This window comes from Bemisia tabaci, unplaced genomic scaffold (assembly GCF_918797505.1).
Source record: "Bemisia tabaci unplaced genomic scaffold, PGI_BMITA_v3".
In the NCBI taxonomy this organism is placed as follows: Eukaryota; Metazoa; Arthropoda; class Insecta; order Hemiptera; family Aleyrodidae; genus Bemisia; species Bemisia tabaci.
Window position 1 is genome coordinate 35,853 of NW_027311783.1, and position 23,053 is coordinate 58,905.

Below are 23,053 nucleotides of genomic sequence, written 5' to 3' on the forward strand. Positions count from 1 at the left end.
CCTTGGAAGGAGTGCCCTTTTCAAACCGTTATTCCGAATAGGTAGTCCAGCTATTGTCAAACGATTAGAGTAATTGCTAGTTCTTCATTTCTCTTCCGGTATATTTGGGTAACTGGTCATCGTGATCAGAATTAGCTTTCTCAGTTTCGAACCGAGGATATTGAATTCAGGTTCGATTTGACCACGTGCACCTTCAGTTAATGGCCTAGGCAAAACGCACAGTCGTTGAGCAGTAATAGATGCTTACGAACATTGTTTCCTCAAACGAATTCCAGGTGTCAATTGGACTGCATTTTGCAATTTGAAACTATAAATTCTGGCTCTTCTGAAAAAACACTTATGTGCATAGGGAAACTAATGGCACATACGTTGTTTTTAAACCGGGCTAGAATTTATCGTTCCAAATTGCAAAATGTGGTTAAATTAATCGTCGATCACGGTGTCTGGTTCAGGTGTTTTGTTCAGCTTCTCTCATGCAACTGGACGTATTTATGCTAAAAGGAACTTTTTGCATAGAGTTTATGTGTAACATAGTTCCTTTTACTATAAATACGTCCAAATGAGAACCGGCAACAAAGCTGATATCCATCTCATAAGAGAGTTTCATGCAAGGTGAGTTCATGTTCACGTCCATTTAACTGAGGGTGATTGTGATGAGGTCCTGAAAATCAGATGCAAATCTTTACGGGCTACTTTGTGATTTTTTGTTACTCCTTTTTTTCGGTTTTTATTCTATAAAAGTTTTTAGGTCAAGAGGTCTTGCATGTATAAAAAAATTTGTTGTCACGGTACTGACTGATAGCGTTCAGGGGAATAAGATGAGAATCTGGAATGAGTGCGAAAAAGTGGAATAAGAGAGCATCGTCAAATAAATTCAGTGTTTCTGCTGAGAGAAGTTGATAGCGATAAGTGAAACAGGAAGATTAACGCTTCGGGGGAGCTGGAGAAATTGTTTAATCTTATTTATTGTATAACTTACAGCTAAGAGATGAACGCTTTACCCGTTTAAAAAGATTGGATTGAGGTTGACTCATGTGCTACACGATATTTTTTGAGATGGCTCTACAAAACATCAAAAAGTTGGGAATTCAGCGACGGTAATGCCAATATAACCATAATGTTCGTCAATTAAAATTGATCATTGCCTCACTTTTCTGAGTGCATATTGAGGCTATTGAGTTGTTGGCTTTATTATTGGTGAAGATGCGAGAAGAAATTAAAAGGAGGACGAGTTGAGTTATCTTTCTTTCTGTTCTCTTATTGCGTATGATGGAGGTTACCTCCGCTTTTGTAATAGCATGCCTTTTCGTGTGACAGTATTCTATTCGCACCCGAAAATGAACCTTTGCATGACCTTAATTTTGGAGCTTAGATCGTCAATGGTACCAAAGAGCCTATTTTCATGAAACTTTGGCAGTGGCGAGTGCGGAAGTTGGCTTTCGGTGGCTCGGATATGCTTTTTAATGGTGGTCGGTCCCAGCTTTCACACGTGGGTGAGCGTAGACGCGGTGCGGTGCGCGATTGAAATTAAAATATTTCGGTTGGAGAATTAAATGCTCGTTGATGGCACAGTTTGATTACGCCAGATGCTCATGTCCGAACGCGCCGCGCCGTCCGATTTCTAACATTTGCATACGTGTGCCCGTGCGACTTGAGGCGCCCCCACGTTGCCATGCTAAGTTCAAGCTCGCGATCCATAGATCGTTTTCGATAGTGGTTCGATATATCGTTTGGTTCAAAACAATAGAACATAACCTCAAACAAAACTTTTAGGATTTCAGTCGGGAAAACTGAAAATGAGAAAATTCTTAGGAATTAATGCAGCATATTTGCTTCATATTTGCTTCAGCGAGTACATTACCAAACGTTTTTCCTTATCCCACGGTTAAAGATTCTACACCTTCAATTACCAATTTTGCCCACAGGAACTAAGCGAGTCACTCTTCCAGAGCCTCCTCTTGGTTGCCACGTCTCAGAGAAAACAGGAAAAAAATAGAGGGAGAACCATGTATCTAAGCAGAGAATCGTGTAGCATCCCTAACCGAACGCACCACTCATACCTACTCTCATCAATCTTTCCTTGTTTGCCCGTCAGCTTTTACTTATTGTTGAACAACACCTATTTACGCTCTTCTTAACACGATCTAGCTACGATACCTCTTCACACTCCAGTAAAAATCATCCTAAGGAGGTCTGCTACTCCATTTGTCTGAGGGTTTAATTATTTATAGAGCCTTTATTTTGTTCCAAGTCAGTCACGATCCAGCAATTCCCTGCGTCGGATCCCTGGCCTGGCTTATATTCGATCTTTGAAATTGCACCTTTAGTTCTTACAACTACCACTTCTACCTTATTACCTCTCATGTCTCGTAGTAAAAGCTTTCAAAGTAGGCAACCAAGCGAAGAAGCGTCGATTTTCTCTTCAGATTCTTTGTCTGAATTTCTAACTATACCATCTTGAACATTAACAAGCTCGACGTTTTTAACTAAAACTGTAAAGCGAAATGGGATATGACACCGTAATGAATTGATTATTGGCCGAGAAATTGAATGCGAGAAAAGTACAGAAAGAGAAAAAAAAATATATTGTTTTGATAGGGTTGACTTCCAAAATGTAATGGATACATTAAATATACATTTAGTACAGAAAATGACTACGATTTGATGTATTTCTTTAAATCTAATATTGTATCTTTTGTGCGAGTAAACGCTGCAGACGTTTCCTGGCCGTCGGAAAAGCTATTGTTCCGGCTAAAAGCGAATCTTTCGACAACATAGGGCTTCGTCCATTTAAACACATATAAAACAATCGATGTATCGAAGTAGACTGCTTCGCCTAAATTCGATCATTTCTAATTGTTTAAATGAGGAAAAAACCGTGCTGCCAACTTCCTACGATTGCCACTGGGTGAGGCAAGCTTTGAGGAAAATCCACGCATAAAAATTCATACGTAAATTGAGAGTTAAACGGTCATCAGGTCAGGTGATTATTTTTAGAGACACGTGAAACTGCTTGAGTGTTTTTTTCTCTCTTTTTTTGATGGCTAATTCATGCTAAATTAATAGCCTCATCTTAAAAGGAAGTTATAACGACGACGCTGCTGATCGACAGCAATCAAGCTTGGCGAACCTTACACGAACCAAAAAAACATTTTTTGGACCACGGGCGCTTGTATACAGGCCCGCCACAAGGGGGGGATACTGGGTCCTTGGTACCGGGGCCCGGGCCCTGGAGGGGCCCGTGACGCAGGTGACAAACCAATACAAATTCATGTGTAACCCTTGTCTCGTAAGAAAAAGTGAAAACATTACCCTAAAGTTTCAAAAACACGCTAGGGCACTATAAAATTAGTCTTACTTTTTTAGAGATTTCTATCTAATCTCAAGATTTTGAGTATATGTAGAATGGTATTTTTAGTAACTGCGTTTCATTTTCTTCCGTTGTCGGATGCTAGGGGGCTCCTGATGTCTAGGCATCCTCGACTTCAATGGCTCAACTCCCTTGCCATAGACGTACGAAGGGGGAGTCTAGGGGGCCCGGCTTCCCCTAGAATTGAAAAGTATCACCTTCCCCCTCAAAAAAAAAAAAAAATAATTTATAGATATTTTGCATGCAACAATTCGAAAGTATTTGGTGCTGAAAGTAAAAAAAAAAAGGCGTAATTATTCTGCAGAAATTGATGGAAAATCTCCATCATAAGAGCTTCAAAATGCGTCCAAATATATTTTAAATTTCAAAAATTTCCCGGGGGAGGCCCCCCGGACCCCCCTCTGTGCTAGGGGCCCGGGCCAGAAAACTGGTACCAGGGCCCGAGATGGGATGTGGCGGGCCTGCTTGTATAGCTTTGAATATTTATGTCTGCCCCTTAGGTTAGCGCATGACAATTAAATATTTTCTTCTTTAACGTTTCCACCGATAAACGGTGGCCTACTTACCCATTCGGAACTGTAATTGAAACTAATTGCGCGCTGCGAAACTTAAAAAAAACCTCGGGCCGCGCTGCCAGCTCACATCATCGTATGGTAAAAATGTCCCGCACTATCACTATCTACATTCTATGTACGGCAATTTTCAGATGCTATATATAGTTTTGTCCATTAATCTTTTCTCAATATCCAAAGTTCTAAAGTTTTTGTTTCTTTGTGTTTCAGGATTTGTGACTGCCACACAATGAGTTGACTTTGGAAAGTCATTGACCAAGGTAATTTACATTATACCGATTAAGTAATTTGAATATTTGCAAGTTTACGTCAGCATATTGCATCACATACGGGATGTCAATATTATCTGAATTCCTTACACCAGGTCCTGCACTCCTACATAACTGCCCTCTATTTGTTTCACGTATTCTCCACTTACAAATTCAGAATTTGAAATAAGGATTTGAATTTTAGGACCATACCTATCGGTATAAATTGAACGGTACATAAAAGCATTAAGAAGGAAAAAGAAAAATATATCTATAGCCTTACAATCGTAGCAAACTATGTAAGGGACGGTTTTAATTTTCATGCTACCTATTTGGAAATCTAAGCCACTACGTCTGTTTAGATCATACACAATGATACATAGTCTGACAGAAATTGAGCAAAGAACTCGGCCACCGATGAAATTTTCTTTTAAAGCAAATTGCCATCTCAACGACCTGTGGTTTTTAAAAAATTGATCATTCTGAACCGCGAGAGATCGCCAAGAATGCTTTGAACCATTTCAGAGACTTTAACGCGGCGTTGGAAAAGTAGGCGCATCAACGAACGCGAGTTGCTTGCCACATTACATGGAGACATTATTAATTAGAAATTTTCTCATTCTGAGCTACACGAGAGATCGCTAAGACGGAAAAATGCCGGAATCATTTCAGAGACTTTAACGCAGCAACAGAAAAGTAGACGTACCGACAAACGTGAGATGCTGGATGCATTCAAAAGTAAAAATTTGAGATTTTAACCCTTTGAGAATGAAACTTAAGGCTTTTTAAGCTCACACTGAGAGGAAAATGAACATGAGAGGGTCTAATATACACTTAACTTAACTACAAGCCTGTAGGAAACAAATAAAAATATTACATATATAAGTATCGGAAACAAGTAAAAAAATTTTTGTGCGGAGGGGAAAGGGGAAAACACTTTGTGATGCGGGCCCCTTGGCATACGGCCCTTTGCGCATATGGTGAATCCGTCCCTGTTCCTGCCGAGTTTTTCGCCAATATTTGACCTCACTGGAAAAACTCTTGATTCAATCAGAATCTAGCTTAAATCAAAAGCCAACCCTCATAATTTAAGCGGATTTCCTTTTGATTCAAGCAAAAATCCGATTGAATCAAGAGTATTTTTTCTTGTCACTGCTTTCAAGAGTCTGGACTCTTGATCCAATGATTTTTTTTTTTTTTTTTTTTTTTTTTTTTTTTCCAGTGCTCCAAACTCGCTGTGCACTCGTTGAACTTGCAAATTCAAGTGATGTTAGTTGCCTAAGTCGAGGTTTCCAGGCGCTTTCGGCGATAGCAGGCATGGGTCCGCGCTTTGACACTCTCGACTCATGCTGAGCGCCAGCCGGCCGAGCTAAGATCGGGGGGGGGGGGGGGGGGGGCTTCATTATCCGCGCAACAGATCCGCGGCCAAGTTCAAACTCTTCGCGGTGGTGCGGTGGCACGGCGTGATGCGGCCGGTAAATGAGAATGTAGAGAAACGAGGAATCCACTCCTGCATTGCGATCGACCGCCGCGCCGTGACTTCTGGGTCGCGACTCGGCCGCCATGCTGCGTTCACCGCGCTTTGCGTTGGCGTCGCGACGTCGTCGTCGGTGTGAGGTCCCCAATGGCGATTCTTGAGAGTTGGCAACAGTGTTTTTCCTCCGTATGAATCCATTAAAAATATCGAAACATCGCAACTACCGATATTTTAGGCGAGGCAATGTGCTTCACTAAGAGTCGATTTTTTACGTACATTTAAATGGAAGAAAAAAAATGTTGCCAACTTTCTGGAATTGCAACTGAGGGCCTTCTGCCTTTCCGTGGGGCAGCGGAACTGTGATGAGAAACCGCTTTTCGGGCCACTTGCTCGTAGTTCATTTCGCCGGCAGAGCGCACTCGATATGTGCCAAGGAGCCATTTGGCTGATAAATTTAAATTTTAGGCACCAACTTGACTCTTTCAGGAGCAATGAAATGTTTTAATAATTCACTTCCATCGCTTCAGAGACCAGAGCAGTACCTGCTTTTAGGCACCAAAAGCAGATCCGCCCCCCATTTTTAGGCGTCTAAACTCAATTTTTAGGAGCATATGGCGCACGACGCTAGATAAATTAGAGAATTACCAAACTTGAATAAAATCAGGTACATCCAAACGAAAGATCAGTTGCTTTGCTCTACATCGGACATTGTAAACCCTTCAGATTACGGAGTTACTAGGTGCGGGATTTTTGAAGATTTTTACCTCGCTCCTAGAACTTACGCATCTTCCAAGCCCCTCAGCTCACGATTCAACTGTACTGCCTCCCCTGCCCGCAGTCAAAATGCTAGTATTTTTAGTTTCATTACATGTTTATCCCCTTAACACCATTTCAGTCAATCTTTGCAGAAACGACGTACCTATTAGCTTTGCGAAGCTACTAAGATTGTGCAACTTGGTGGTGCCGCAACATTTGCAAAAAACCAATTTGAAATCTCAACCGGAATTTTTCCTTCAGAAATTTTTCGTATGCTTATTCTTTTTCTTACAATGAAATTAACATATGTGATGGTTTGATTTGCCAAAAATTACAGAAAAATTGCCTAATCAAAGCAACACCTCAAAGCAGAAAAGTCATTTCGGCAAAGAATAGATATGATTCATCGAAAATAGAAACCACCTGGGAGCACACTTACATTTACCTAATTGTGCGGAGGAACCAGTGGCAGATACGTCGTTTCTTCACTGTCTCCCAAAAATTGATTCCCTTTTTTATGAACGCCATCCATGTTTGATAATCGATAAATTCACCTGTAACAGCATCCAGTCAAAGGACGGGAAGTCAGATCAGATGCCAGGGGCATTTTTCGTGAAAGGTAATCGCCGTTACGAAAGAGTTCTTCCGATAGTGATCCGGATGTCGAACCAGGAATGACGGGGCTCATCTGGTTTTGAAATGCAGGATCAACGGTGCAACATGCCTTTGGAGACTTTGAGCGGCTGAAAAGGTCGATCCGCCTTACGGCGGCGAAATGCGTCCGATCGGATGATCTCTCGATGGTCGCTCTTCAACGAGATCGGTATGACTGGTCCGCCGCGGGTGACCAATTTAAGACTGGTCGTTGACATCTGTCACCTGTGACAGCTTCCGAAAACATCGAGAAAAATGACGAGATATCCGTGTTAATGGCCTTCCGCAACTTTCTCTGCTAATATGCTCCTCAGGTATGTCCGCGGAAGTCCCTTTTCATTTCGAAAGCTCTCGCGTACCGCATACTGAAAAAGGGCAGCTTTTGTACCGCGATTCGTTCCGACTGATTTTGATTAATCAAAACGTGATGTGCTATACCTCTTAAAAGTTGTGTCTCCACCGGGAAAAGTGAGCGTGCACTGGAAAAAAAGAATCTTAAATTTGCCGCCAAGAAGTATTACTTCTTAAATCAAGAATTTTTCTGGTTAATATAAGCTACTTTCTTGCTTAACCCAAGCATTATTTTTCTTGTATCAAGAAAAAGTCAGCTTAAAGCAAAAAAAAAAAAAAATTTTTGCCGGCAAATTCAAGAATCATCATGCTTGATCCAAGCTACTTTTTTTTCAGTGTGTGTTTCCTCATCAGCTATAAATATTCTCAGAGAATTGGGGAATTAAATTGTTCATTAGATTCAACTGGCTGACATGTCTATTAACTTTAACATTGCCCTGCGTGGAAAAGAAATTGAGAAACCCACTTATGTTACAAACGATCATGTCGGTACCACAGTGAGATCATGTTGTCACCCACATGGTCCGTTCCGAATCGTGTAGGTGTCAACATGATACGAATATGGTATCAACTTGATCAAAAAGACCGAAATGGCACCATTGATCTCAACTTTGCAAAATGAGAGAAAAGAAACAACAAGAAACCAAAAATTTTAGTACCAACAAAATACAATTTTGAGACCAAGATAGCGACAAAATGGTAGCGTGTTTCACTAACCGACCAGTGGTGAAGCGTAAATGATCGATTATCGATAATCACTGGAAAAAAGGAATCTTTTTGCCGCCAAGAAGTATTTTTCCTAAAATCAAGAATTTTGCCACTTAACACATATATAAACTACTTTTTTGCTTAATCCGAGCATTTTTATCTTGTACTATGAAAAATTCGGCTTAAATCGAGATAAAAAAAAATTCTTAGTGGCAAATTCAAGAATCATCATTCTTGAGCCAAGCACTTTTTTTCAGTGATTGCCCATTTCAAGCTATGATTAAACATCGATCATTAAGGGTTTCGTTGCAAAGGTCCTGTTCATCGATCCAGTTCTACAGGTTTAAATGACACATCAACCGATACATCGCAACGCTCGCAAAGCTCGTCACGCCACTGTAACCGATACGGTCAGAGGTCATGGTATACAGATCATCGGTATGGTCTGAATGAAAATAAGAGATTCTAAACGTGTCAAGTACTACATGTTCAGATACGAATGAGGTCTTTTTCGAGAAGCTGTCGTTCCTGATGTCATTTTTTGGAGACATTTTAAGTTCGGTATAAAATACTTAAGTTTTCGTCCCATATGAATTGTAATTATGTATGAGGATATCGTATTCGTGTAAATGAGAACGAAAGAGAAAAATTGTAAAGTAAGAGAGACACTGACGCGAAAGGAAGGAAATTCTCACGTTGTGCTCTCGGGTGATTATACATGCACATAAAATAGACACGATACTCGGGTGCTTGACCTCCACTTTGCGTTAGTTTGCGTGATCTAATAAAGCGGGCAGGATAGCCGCAGATGCGTATAGCAGCTTTGCACGGCGGTGATTACCCTCGTTACGTAAGGCCGGCTCATCACTTGCGTATAGAAGCAATATCCTTTTACATACTATCACCGGCTTCAAGGATGTCCATATCGCAATGGCGATGCACTGGTTCGGCTTACGGATTAATCAACCAAAGGCCGGCTCAACGCACTTATTCAAATCGTATTCATTCAAGCTAACTTCTCTGGAAAAAAAAAAAAAAAAAAAAAAAAACACATTGGATCTAGAGTCAAGACTCTTAAAAACATCGACAAGTAAAAATACTCTTGATTCAATCGGATTTTTGCTTCAATCAAGAACCAAGCCTCTTAATTTTAGCGGATTTCCTTTTGATTTAAGCTTAAATCTGATTGAATCAAGAGTATTTTTTCTTGTCAATTTTTTTTTAGAGTCTGGACTCTAGATCCAATGTGTTTTTCTTCCCAGTGTTTTTGTTCTTTATTTGGATGGCGTTTAGCAAGAAGAAATCAGCGCGGTTACAGTGTTGTAAAAATGTTGCTTCCTCATAATTATCCAAAAAATCTCCAAGATAGCCAAAGGTTTTTGCTTCCCGACAATTTTTTTTTTTTTTTTTTTTTTTTTTTTTTTTTTTTTACGTTTTTAAGGAACATAATTGTGTAAATAATGTACACATTTTGAGAATTTTTTAATAAGAAAAAAAAGAAGTTGTACGATTTTAAAAACACTGTAATCGCGCAGGTTCCTTTTTGCTGAATGTCATCCACTTGATGGACGAATGCCCTTACAGTTCGAGAATTGTTAAATAAAAGCAGCAGAAAAATCAAAATATTCCGACGGACTGAGAAATTTCTAACTGCTGTTTTGTTGCAATTTAGACTATTAGGAGATGATAACGAAGCATCCTGAGTTTCGGAAGTGTTTTTTAACTGAAAAATTGCAAGGGAAGCGGAATGAACACCCTTTGTCACTCCTCCGACAAAAGGCGTGCCTCGGTTATCGCATGAGCTCTAGAAAGCATGGATTTATATGTAAAACTGGGCTCATGTGGAAATTGAGATTCGCCCTTGCGTCAGAGGGGCGATGAATAGGGGCACATGGATATTTCGCCTTCAATTTGCGAAGTAGACCAGAAGCTATACTCTGTTTGGCAATAGTTATCTCATCGAGGATTTGTGTCTCTATAATTTGGCGTGATTGTGTCATCATGTCAAACCCTATAGGATTATGATACTAGCTCTATTCTTGTTATGTAGTCAATTAGTATTTCTTTAGCTCAAAAGTACGTCTCCGCATGTTTTAAAGAATGCCGTTGCTTGTTTTAAGGTGAATCAGAAATTAATTCTTCGTATGAGTCTTCACAGAGGACGTTTACTAAAAGTCGGTAATGATAACTAAAAAGACATTACTTTAGGAGGGTTGTGGAATTGTGGATGCGTTGCAGATGCGTATGGTGCTGCACTGGAAAAAAAAAAAACACCTTGGATCTAGAATCCACACTCTTAAAAATATCGACAAGAAAAAATACTCTTGACTCAATCGGATTTTTGCTTAAATCAAGTACCAAGCCTCTTAATTTGAGCGGATTTATTTTTGAATTAAGCAAAAATCTGATTGAATCAAGAGTATTTTTTCTTGTCAATGTTTTCAAGTGTCTGGACTCTAGATCCAATGTGTTTTTTTTCCAGTGTGAAAAAAAGAAGGGGTCAAGGAAGCACTCGTATTCGATAAAAAAATATTTAAAAAATCCTAGTCGAAAATGACCCCCTTCTGCCTGAATGATCCTCATCAAACCCCTGAAAAATCCATTCTGGAATTTCATATTGCCTAACTTCTTTTGCGGCACGAATCGATCGTTCAAAAGAAAAAAATGCCTCTCATTTTGATAAAAATCTCGTGAAAAATATTTAAGGAGCCTTCTGATGTTCTCCGTGTCCTAAATTTCCGTGTAAATTAGTGGCCACCCTTCGGTTTGGCAACTCGGAAATTAGCGTCACGCAGAGGAGCTCATGCACGCGTGATTGCAACGCTTCGCCACCGTAACCAACTTCGTGCATTTGCGTTGAAGCAATGTTGTCAGCATTGCGACGAAATATTTAAATATTTCACGAACACAAATGCTTATAATACGCAATCGTTACAACTCAAAAGACACTATTTAACCAGTGATCCATCCATCTCAGTTTTTAATTCAGACATTCACTAGTATTAAAGTTTACATGAGAACTCTCATTGGATTCCTATGAATGATTTGACTAAATTTTCCAATTAGGAACGAAGTACATTATCTGGTTCATTTTTGAAACAACTTGTTTATTTTTACTCGTAATAAAGCATCAAAATTAAACCGATATGTTTTTTTAGAGCCTGAAGCGCCAAAATCCAAATTTCGATAAAAACGGGGAAAATGAACTGTGCGCGTGCACGCTCAATCTGTTTAACCCAAAATTGCATGTTTCTGCAGAATATATCTACTGTAACTAGGCCCAAAACATTGGTCGGATGCCAAGTAGTAAAATTTCTCAGTTTTTCCTGACACTTGGACTTCGTCCGGCATTTTGGCACGTGGGCCCTGAAGAAAAATATCGGTTCAATTTGCTCAATGAAAATCTTTGAAACATGTGAAATTAATTTGTAGAAAATATGGGTGGAAATCCGCATATTTCGATGCAACCAATGAAATAAAATAAGATGAGTGCTGAAATACCTATCACTGGAAAAAAAAACCCATTGGATCTAGATTTCAGACTCTTGAAAACATTGACAAGAAAAAGGACTCTTAATTCAATCAGATTTAAGCTTAAATCAAAAGGAACCCCGCTCAAATTAAGAGGCTTGGTTCTTGATTTAAGCTTAAATCTGATTGAATCAAGAGTATTTTTTCTTGTCAATGTTTTCAAGAGTCTGGAATCTATATCCAATGTGTTTTTTTTCCAGTGATCAATGCGGTTCTCTTCACTTTACTTTGGTGTCTTTAGAGCGATCTAGCAATACTGTCTCGTGTAAAGTTTGCTGCGTTGCTCTGTTCGTCCTCGTGAATCGTGGATGCAATCAGCCTTGCTCGGGTGATCGACACCGAATCGACACGTTCAAGCGGTCTTTTCGGTCCAATTTACACCACGAACCATTGAAAAAAATCGTTTTGAGGACACATGGAATCCATGTTAGTCTCCGAATCATCGACAATTATATCCCCTCTTGAGGATTTCTGCTCTGCTAATTACAACTTTTGTCACTGTCGACCATCAATTCCACGCTACGAGCACCGAGCACCGCTGTCACACGCTTGTCCTCGCTCTTCTCTTTGCGCCGCGCCGAGGCATTTCGACATTTTACAGAAAAAAAACCGGCGTTGTGTAAAGCGTAAAGCTTTCAGCCGATGCAGCGGCGGCGGAAATCGCGAGCTCACTCAAAAACAGGATGCTCGCGGAGTTGGAATTGCCTCACCTCGTTGGTTTGGCTCCGATTGTCTCAACACGTAATTTCAGCCAGGCTCGACGGCGCGGCGTGAAAGACTACGGCCGAAACTTCTGGAAAATTTATGGGGAAGAACCGGCCTACATTCAGCGTGGCCTAAGTGGCCATATTTCATAAAAGAGATACAGAAAAACACAGAAAAAAAGGTGGTAAATAGTGCTGCCGTGCAACGCAAAAATGCCGTTAAGGCCATTTTAAATTTTTTGGAAACAATGTATCATAGCAGAAAAACTTGTGTACTTTGGAACAATGTTTTTACTGAATTAATTCTCAAATGCTATCAAGAATTCAACCAGAAAATTTGAAATGCACAGGTAAAACAGTTTTTATTTTATGAAGTGTCAAGTTCCAAAAAACGCGGGAAAATCTTGATGGATTTACGGCGTTCTTGCTTAGCACGGCAGAGTGTTGGGTCCACACTGTATTGCTGGAAAAATAAGGCAAAAAATTTCGATTAGGGTCAAACATTTTGAGCTCTAGTACAAGAGTCAGAAAAGAGAGTGCCCAGCTAAGGCAGATACATTGGAATTTCAGCCAATTTACTGAAACTCATAAGAGCTCAAAATTTTTGACTCCGAATTGAAATTTTACCACCACCTTGTTACGTACAGTTCGGGTCATGTCTCCGGGAATTTTTTCTTTTCTTTTCTTTTCTTATTTCTCTTTTGATACGGATGAATGAAATAGCTCTTCCGAGCAACGACCGCTAACAGTAACGATGTGCATTTCAAGAAAGTCTGAAATCTATTCCTTCACGCACAATTTGGACAGTCTGTATCACGCATTTTCAAAATTCCCGCGTTAATTGGCACTCTTCACTTTAGTAAAACGTAGGTTTGACCCTATCATCACTGATAGTATCCTAATTGACATACCAGTGGCGATGACTTATCATTTCAGCTCCTTTACGCAAGTGTTTTCTGTACCTACTGCAATTTCAAAGTAATTTGCAACGATGAGTTTCACGATTTGTATTATGCAATAACACCACAGTTTAGGAAAAATGAAAAGACACTTCTCGAACAAGCACAATCAGACTTTTCACCTTTAATTGCTTTGATTGCGCGACTCATTTAGTCATTACACTGGAGTAAAAAGTAAAAGTGCTGACTCTCGTCCTTGCACTTACAAACAGCTTTATTTCTACAGTGTATTCAACCTTTCGATTTGTAAAAGAGAGAAACAAAGCAGCTGAAGGACCGGACATAATTTGAGGATGAGGACCCAAAATGAGCTTCAAATGAATATTGCTAAATGGACGATATTTTGCAACTATAGGGATTACAATTTCTAGCTCATTCATAAAAATACTTATGCGCATAAGGAAACTAATGCTGCATATGTTTTTCCAACCTGAGCTAGATATTATAGTCATTCCTAATTGCAAAACGTAGTCCAAATAGTGTGCCCACTCGCGAACAAGTTTGCTGATTCCGTCGGCTTTACTTTGCCGTATGTTTTATTTGTTGAAAAACGAAACTTGACTCTCCGTCCCGATGACTAAGCTAATTGATTGTTTTACCTAATCTGTTCCGCAACTTCTGATCGAGAACGTCTCTTTAGCGTTATATATCCTTCCTATGTAGGTAACAGTTGGCGGCTTCCCAACAGAGCACAATCGTTGAACGATATCTATCCAGCGTGATAAAAACTGATATGGGACTATTAAAACCACTTAGAGTCTCGTAGACACCACACTGCCAATTCAATCTGACGTGAATCAGTTGTTTTCAAAAGGAAACAGATTCATTTTTGCACGAACTCTGAGATACAAAAAATACATAGAAACATACACACGAGGTTTTGGAGGATAAGGCGCATAAGTGTATAAGTATAAGTGTTTTTGCTATTTCGAGAAATATATGTTTGAAGTTTTGAAATTAAATGGATAATTACGGCGGAGGGAAAGTTGAAACTGATTTTTGATGCTTAAAAATTGGAATTTGGGAGCGAATTTTTCACAGAACAAGATTGCATGAATACTTCACGCATTACGTCAGACGCAGTGCGGTCAGCGCAGCGGTCGGCGTGAAACGCATAGCGCCTACAACACTTCATGAATACTTCACGCATTGCGTCAAACAAGTGCAGTCGGTGTGAGACGCAAACCGCCTACAAGACTGCATGAATACTTCACGCATTGCGCCAAATACAGTGCGGTCAGTGCGGCGCGGCGGCGGGAGTTAAAATTATTAGACTACATTTATGTTTGTTCTTTCATAATTTTTTCGTTCAATACTTATAAAGGGAAGGCCTTGTCCACACAGGGATAGGTTTACAGAACTTAACTTTCGCATAAAGTTTCGGGAACTTTTGCCAGTAGTGTTGACAGGGATTTCGCAAAAAATGTGTCCAACACGAGTAAACGCGTCTTATGCACCCCTCTTCCTCCGGCACGTTCACTTGATGGTTTTTAGTGATGTTCCAGGACGAATGAGAAGGGGGCGGCAAAATATAGGCGGCCCATGGGCGGCAAGTAGGTAATAAATCTGGCCCTGGGGGTTGATGGATAATATGGAAATTTCAAAATGATTGTGGCAGTGCCTCAATAAATTAGGTCACTAACCAAAATGTTGCAGCACTACCCCAACTTGAGTTGCTGTACTGCAACAATAAATTTGAAATGTCCATATCATCGAACAAATTAGGGTACCTACTACCAAAATTTTAGGGTAAAACCCCTCACACTTTTTTTCCGTGTTACTTACCGAAACTCAACCCTCAATCTCCCCCGACAGCATCGGGTCCTTTTCCACGAAAACCCCTACAGGTCAATGCAAATACCTATGTTAACCTAAATACCGAAGCGTGGCGCTTATGAGCGAGACCGAGAAGAAGCAGGAAGAAATGGCGAAAACGCCGACAATAGACCATTAGCGCGAGAAGAGACGCAAAGAGAATACGTAATGAGCCGGCTTGACGTTGCGCATTGGCGCGTCTGAAAGTTGAGAGAGTCACTAAACTTTGACTGCCAAACACTTAATTTGTCCCATTAGCGAAGGTCAGGCGTTGAGCATCTCAAGGGCGCATGCTTTTCTCACAGGTGCCTGTATGAACCACCGCTATTATGTCTCACTCATAGCGTCATTTCCAGCGAGACAGACTGATGGATTGATCAGCTATTGCCACCCACTTGTCTTGTTCCCAGCCTGAAATCGTCGAATCTTCCTGTCTATGGATACCCTTCTTTTCATTTTCCATCACACAGTTATGTCTCACTTCAGATGGTTTTGAATTTGCATGAGAAGTAGGGGAAAATTTTTAGTTTAAAAAAAATGTATTGTCATTTCTTTTTATATAGGTATATGTAAGGAAATTAATAATTAAAGGGCAAATATTACTGTAGAAAGAGGACAAAAGTAGGGGTGCAAATTATTCTAGCCTCCGCAATTTTCTGCAACGTGCTAGGGTTTCGCAAAAAGGTCAAAACATCGCGGTGATTAAAATTTTGTTAAAATTTTTGATAGTTTCAGGATGTGTGTCAAAGTCGCATTACGCTTCGTTGGTGCGCGCAGAGGATGTTTAACTTCCTACTTTTCCAACACCGTAAAACACCTAACCCATGCTAAAATATGCCCGGCTTTATTTCCTGCAATACCTGACAGGTCAATTTTGTCGGCACTTTTACACCGAAAGGTATCCGTCGATGACCTGAATCTGCACCGCCGCACAGTGGATCGAGTCAATAGGAGAGGTCGGACAAAATTTGGAAACTTTAAACACTTATAACTCCGTTCATACAAAACTTTGAGGTTCTAAAAATGGTCCCATCGGTTTCCTCGTGAAGTTTCCTGTCAGAATTACCCCTTGAAATTTCAAATACAACGAAATAAACATCAAAATTTGCAGTTTTAGTAAATAATATCATGTCCGACCTCTTTAATGGACTCGATCCACTGTGCGCCGCGCGAACCGGCCAATCAGAAGTCCTGGAACGGACTAATGCGGTTGCGACTCATCGTAAGCTCTTTTTAAGTACACCAGTTCTTGGACAGTAAGTTATGGAGATGTAGCCTACGTGCGTTAAAGGCCAGAAAACCGGAAATCTCAATACAGCGTATCTCTTTAAGGGAAATTGTGCTCGAATGAGCTTCTTCCTTCTGTAGTGAGATTCCCAGTTTTCTGGATTTTAACGCACGTTGGCTACACTGCCGTGCTAAGCAAGAACGCCGTAAATCCATCAAGATTTTCCCGTGTTTTTTGGAACTCATCACTTCATAAAATTAAAACTGTTTTGCCCATGCACCTCAAATAATCAGGTTAAGTTCTTCATATTATTTGCGAAAGAATCATGTAAAAAAAAGTGTCCCAAGGTGTACAAGTTTTTCTGCTATGATACGTTGTTTCCAAAAAATTCGGAGGTACAGCTCTAACTAATTGCCCATGCGACTCGCGCGTCATCAACCAATCAGTTTGTGACATCAGTTTTTCCTCAAGAAAATTTAGCTACAGTTTTGATCAAAAAAGGGTGGGAGAATCTTTAATACACACGTGATGCATGAGAATAATTTATGGACTGAGAAGGAAGGTACTTACTCCAGTTTTCATCTATGTCTCGACCTCGCTGATAAGAGCTCACCTCAGTGCACAAACTACCAAGCCATTGTTTCAACCATTCATGAACATGACTTAACCATCAATCGAGCGTGTTCAGATGATGCGTAACTGTTGTTATGAAAGGATACATCTAATCCAAGATCAAAGATCAATTGAGTTAGCACTGAATCGCTCATTGTTTCTGGTCCGGCGTCATATTGCGTAGCAGTTCGCCTCGAAAAACGGTCGGTACTACGTACAAAATTTGCTGCACCTACTTACATAAACCGACTCGAACAGTTTTTAAAAACGAAGTAACTACACGTATCTCTGTGATTTTACTAATTACATCTGATTGATTATTTAAGCGAAAAAAGAACTGCCGATGTCAACGTTCAAAGCCGCCAGACTTCAACTTTCTGGAGTGAGTCATAACTGTCACACACTTGGGCTTTTTTTCTGTGTCATGTATGTACATGAATCAGTGCATTGTTTCTCAATTCAAGACAATGGAAAATCTGTAACATCGCTCGCCAAATAAACTTTCCTCTTCAATTTACATTGAAATATATAAAGAATTTGACATTATGTCAATTCTTCGATACGCTTACACTATACTATTCAGGTTTCTCCGTTTCTTTCCGCTGTGAGAATAACCAAACGTTTTCACGTAATTGATACCGTATTAAAATTTATCGCGCTGTCTCATAATTCTTTCCTTCTTCTTTTTTAAACGCAACCGGTAAGATCAATACGATAGGTTTTCAATTGAACAAACTTAAAGCATGAAACTTCACAATTTTAGAAGCATTATTCAGATTATAAGCATCAAGCAGCGTTATCTAATATGCGTTATTTTTATAACTGTAGCTTTCTCAGACAAGAAAAAAAATAACACATAATTCATGAATATTAAAAAAAGGGGTTTATAACGTTTTTATGTTTTTCAGGCTGTGCCTGGAATCTTAAGTTTTTGCGCGGGCGCTTCGGGCAAGCACACCAGGGAAACATTGCGTCCCCAAATAAATTCGGGATTATGAATGATTTTGTTTAATTTATTATTTTTTCCCCTGATCAATCATATGCACTTGGATTAAGAACAAAACTGGATTGAAAATTATCCGGAAGAGTCAAATATAATTTGGAGGATGTTCCTTGGCCTACCTCAAAAATTGAAGGCGAAATAGTGATGTATATGTAACCTTCGTTTCGTTCCTCGTGCTTCCTTTACAGGTTCAGTCAGAAAATATTACTGGCATTTGTAGAACTACAGATAACAGCCTTGCAAGACTGGAATCACTTTCGCCACGCATTGGAGACATTAGGGTCAGACTCCACGAGGTGCAAAAGTTATCAATTTCGAAGACAGGGTTGTGCCCTGATCCAGTAGCATGGCGTGCTTAGCGATACATCGATTGATCTGACATTTAGACCTATGGAAAAGGGTCGGCAAAGGTCGGCAGGATGTTCGCAACGCACACCTTAATAATCGAGTCTTTACCACAGCTTCATAGGGTGAAATATCGATGATCGATCATTCACTGATCTGATCCATGGTGAAAGCTTGTATACAGAGCCCCGATTCCTGGACGGATCACGAACCTTTTTGCAGCGCTAATGGCCGAGGCGACACGAACCAGCGACGCGACGATGCGTGGCGCAGTGGCGCTGACCATCGGGGACAGTCGTGAAGACAAAGTTTCGAGCCCACAGACTTGAAAGCTCCTCGAAATTGAGCCATATCAACGGCATGCAGCGGGTCGATCATTGAAAGCTTAAAGCAGCCCGATACGACATCGAATTTTGATGTATTGCTTGGTTAAGATAGGGATATGTCTTGTCGTATTGTATCGATTGACATAGTTTCAATGGAGATGTTGCATGCTTGAGGAATTTGCGATTTGACTATCATTTCTCACGTAAAAGTTGGCAAGAAACACGATAGTGCCACTGGTTTAATCTGAAATCAAATCCCAAGCTCAAAAAAAGCTCTCAAAGTTGAGGTAAAATGGAGGGGATATCCCACGCTATTCTGAGAGTCCACCTTTACATCAAAACAAATTCTCCATGCGAAGATAGGGAGTAAATACATTAGCAGGGTTGCCGTGTTTTCAGTTTTTGAGTCCCCAAATAAAGTGGCAGCCCTGTCAATATATTTGCTCCCTATCTTTGCATGGAGATTTTGTCTTGATGTAGAGGTGGACTCTCAGGATAGCGTGGGATATTCTCTCCATTTTGGCTTCAACTCGAGAGCTTTTTGGAGCTTGAAAGATGATTTCAGAGAAAACCAGTAGCACCATCGTGTTTCTCGCGAACTTTTACATAAGAGTCAACAGTCAAATCGCAAATTCCTCACACATGCAACATCTCCATTCGGCAAAATATTCCACAGAAGCTAAGCGTAACATCCGATCAGTTTCCATCAGCGAGAGCCTAGGTACAAATATCCCAGCAACTTATCTTGCAAGGCATCGGTTTCTTATACGCCCTCTGTCTCAAGCTCTGCGAAACTCCAGATTGGACGTCAGGCCATCTTATGGACGCCGGCGGCGATTTGCAAGGCTGAGGAGACCAGTCATTTCAGTAAATTAACAGTAAATCTTGCTGATCTCACTAGGAAGCACAGTTGCCGTATGCGCGATTTATTGCCTTTCACGTTGGACATCAAAGGGATTTTGCTTCCACCTTAAAATTTGGCGAGGCTGGCCGGACGTCTACAATCTGCCACGATCATATCTCACGGTGGTTGGAAATGTCTTGCTTGTCGTTTCCAATTCTTCAGCGATACTCAGTAATCCTAGTTTAGCGAAAGACGTTCAAAATACAGGAAGTGGAATCAATTCAACTCTTACTTTTTAGAACGCATGAAAAACGAAAAAGCGACTCGTCTGAAGAAGGGAGAAAGGCATTGTCTATAGCTTCATAGACAAAAGTAGACGGTGAGGACGAAGTGCTATGTTGCGAATACATACCTCAATAGATATTCGCAGCAAATTTGGGTCTTTCACAGAGTGAAGCAGCAGCTTTTTCTCGGCGAAGCTTTACTCTCATTGGTTGTTTTGTATGAATAATTAATTTGTACTCTTTAAGTGCCCATAATTGGTTAACGATACATTTGTCGAACAGATTCAGATCTGAGGTGGCCAAAAAAGTAAATACGTCATTCGTTACTTCATAGGTGGATCCAGGGGCCGAATTTTTTCAGCCCTTTCCCAAGAGGGTGCAACATTCATCGCTAAGTCTAAAACGCACCACCGGCCAATCAGAAGCGCTAAGCCGGACTTAAGTGCGGTCGAGACTCGTCCTAAGTATATTTAAGCACGGTATGAAAGGGCCGACAAAATTCGCCCCCAGGAGGGAGGGGGGGGGGGCGAGCGGCGTAAGAGACGAAATTGGCTTTGGCTCCTTTGAAATTTCGAAAATTTTCTGGGGGATACCCAGTCTAGATCTGCCTTGGCGTTACTTATAGCTGAAAACCGAGGCTGAAATTGCAAAACTGGCGAATGAAATGTACACCTAAAAAAAACAAAGATGCCTCTATCTTTAGCTCCATTTTTTTATTGGTCGGAGTCATTGGAGGCCAAATACAAATAAATTGAAATTAAATTAAAGACTTGAAAGTAGAGTCAAGATTGACTCAATCTCATCTTCAATATAGGAACAGGATCTGTTTATTTCAACAGTGTAAACTCCAGATTGCGGAAATGTAATGCCTCCTGTCAACTTTGATCGGAATTTTAATAATCATAAACTAACGGTTAGAGTTTGTTTTTGTTGCAGATGAGAAGGGGAGACTTCAACGCGGTCGTTGATAAAGTCCAGGTTCGAAGCGGGTCGTTTTGATGGAGAGGAATGTTCCAGCATGAGCAATTCTACGGTTTGCCAGCGGTTCATCCAAAATGCCTGGAAGAAGGAGCGGTGCTCGAACTGCTTCAAAGCGAAAGAGGACCACGTCAAAGTGAACGGAACGAGCATAAGTTTGAATTTGACGCAAATCAAGTCCATCCAGTCTCTCACCAATGGGATTGTCCCCAGGGTAAGCGAACCATTTTACGTCCATTTGAAAAAAATCATGATAAAAGGACTTGATGATAAAAAAAGCTTCAAAGTGATGGCTGTTTAGTCAAGTGTTGCGCATCGATGCGGTAATCTATGGCAACACTAAGCCTAAACAGCCACCACTTTGAAGCTTTACTTTGAACGTGTGTCCAGCCCTCTACAACTGACACTTCTCACACACATAAAAATAGGAAAAAATTAAACTTGAATTTTGCCATAAAGAACCGCACTTATTCTGGTTCATTTTTGAAACAGCAATGAGATGGCGTACAAATAGAAACTAGATTTAGGAGTTAGGGAAGAGGAGGTTTGCTCGCTTCGAAGCGACCGACCGGGTTTTAGGAAAATCTAAGAAAATGCGCACAAAAACCCGTCGATACATACGCAGAGATCCAGCGAGAACCGATTATTCGTTATTTTTGCGAAACGTAAACATTTGATAGCACGTTAGCAAAAGGGAACCATGGGTACAATCATTGCGAACCTGCCAAGAAGTTTTTGTGGGCACTTTCAAAAAACAGCCGCTTCGTAGCCAAAACCAGCCGTTTCGTCAACAAATTTCTCCTTAAATGATTTTATCTATTTGAGCCTTTAATTACCCGATGTAGGTATATACTCTTACTACATGAGCAAGGAACAGTGGTACCGTATTTCAAAACGTATGAAGTCCAATGGGTCAGTTGTGCTGGTCACAGGCCGCAGAAACGCGCATTGGAGTAAACATATCTCGATCACTCATACTTTGATGATTATATATGAACTCTTCGATATTGAATATAAACTTTGGGAAGTAACGTCTCACAAGATTGGGTATATTTGTAGATACGCGCCCGGAAAAGAGCATTGATTAAAATTAAAACTTCATGCCGGCTCCTACAAACTTTAAAGTCTGAAATAAATCGGGAAAACCCCGAAAATTCGATTCCCCTATATTTTGAATAATTCCTCTCAACATACGATCACGGTTTCAGAACCGATCTTTACCTGTGCACAATTCGTTGCAGGTATCCTATCCAGTGACATTATTTTACTCCACCACGCTTCGCTTCACCTGCGCAAAATGTGACTGACACAGCACACTCCTCCGCTGAATGAACCGATCATAAGTTCCTGCCGGCAATTTCTCTTTATGACACGGCAATAATTGACTCAAATGAATTTATCACCCGTGTTCCGGAGCTTTCGAAAGTTATCGGCCGATCGGGTCTTTGGGCAAGGGCGTCAACGCCCATTCAAAGGCTCCCAAGGCCCCTCCCCTTTCGTGGTCCCGCACTCCCATTCGCTCATAGTTCCGAGTCGTAAATAATCGACTATCGATATTTTCCCATATGAAGCTATAATAAAAAATCGATTACATTGGGAGCATTCCGATAATCGAGCCTTTCACATAAGTTTAAATGGGGAAAATATCGAGAGTCGATGCCACGCCTCGCCTTTGATTCGCACCCTGATGATAAATCTCACTCGATCGAGTTATACACAGGTGGGTTGCAAACACTGCCTAGCCCGCGTAACTTTCATTCAAATTGCCTAGTATTTATCGCCCAACACATGCACACACACGCGCGAAAGTTTTATGCAACGCTCAAAAGCTAAAATAATGACGCGTCCGGCAATAAAAGCTTCGTTAATATTTTTGCAACGTTTTATGACGACGGTGACGCGTGGAGGATACTTGACACGACCAGAAAGGAAGCCAGCTTTTAAAAATTAAGGCCCGTTTAGCCCGATCTGGTATAATTATCAGGGTGCTTTGCGATCTATCGATATTTCCCCATTTGAAGCCGTGGTAAATAATCGATAATTAAGGTGTTCCCGGCGAACACCCTGTTTATCGATACATTTCCATAGGTTTAAACGGCCGATCAATCGATATATCGCAAAGCGCGCCGCGCCACTGGTAATTATGTGCGTTACTTTTACTCTCGGGGGCATGTTGTGTTATTAATCGGTCGAGCATATCGCGCGGAGGATATAAATTGCCTCCGTGAGTTGTTGGTACCTGGGTATAATTAAATTAATGAGTAATGGTCGCGGGAAGAAGTGCTCTC

The 23,053-nt window shown here is 40.6% G+C and overlaps 1 protein-coding gene across 1 annotated transcript in view; it reads left to right on the top strand.

Annotated features, from left to right (window-relative positions):
• LOC109040910 (uncharacterized) overlaps positions 1 to 23,053 on the top strand; it is a 63,398-nt gene that overhangs the window by 20,031 nt on the left and 20,314 nt on the right. Inside the window, exons 2-3 of the mRNA XM_072305958.1 lie at positions 4,153 to 4,202; positions 20,724 to 20,979. Coding sequence (XP_072162059.1) covers positions 20,806 to 20,979 — 174 coding nt within the window. The 5' untranslated portion in view covers positions 4,153 to 4,202; positions 20,724 to 20,805. The remainder of the gene's footprint in view (positions 1 to 4,152; positions 4,203 to 20,723; positions 20,980 to 23,053) is intronic.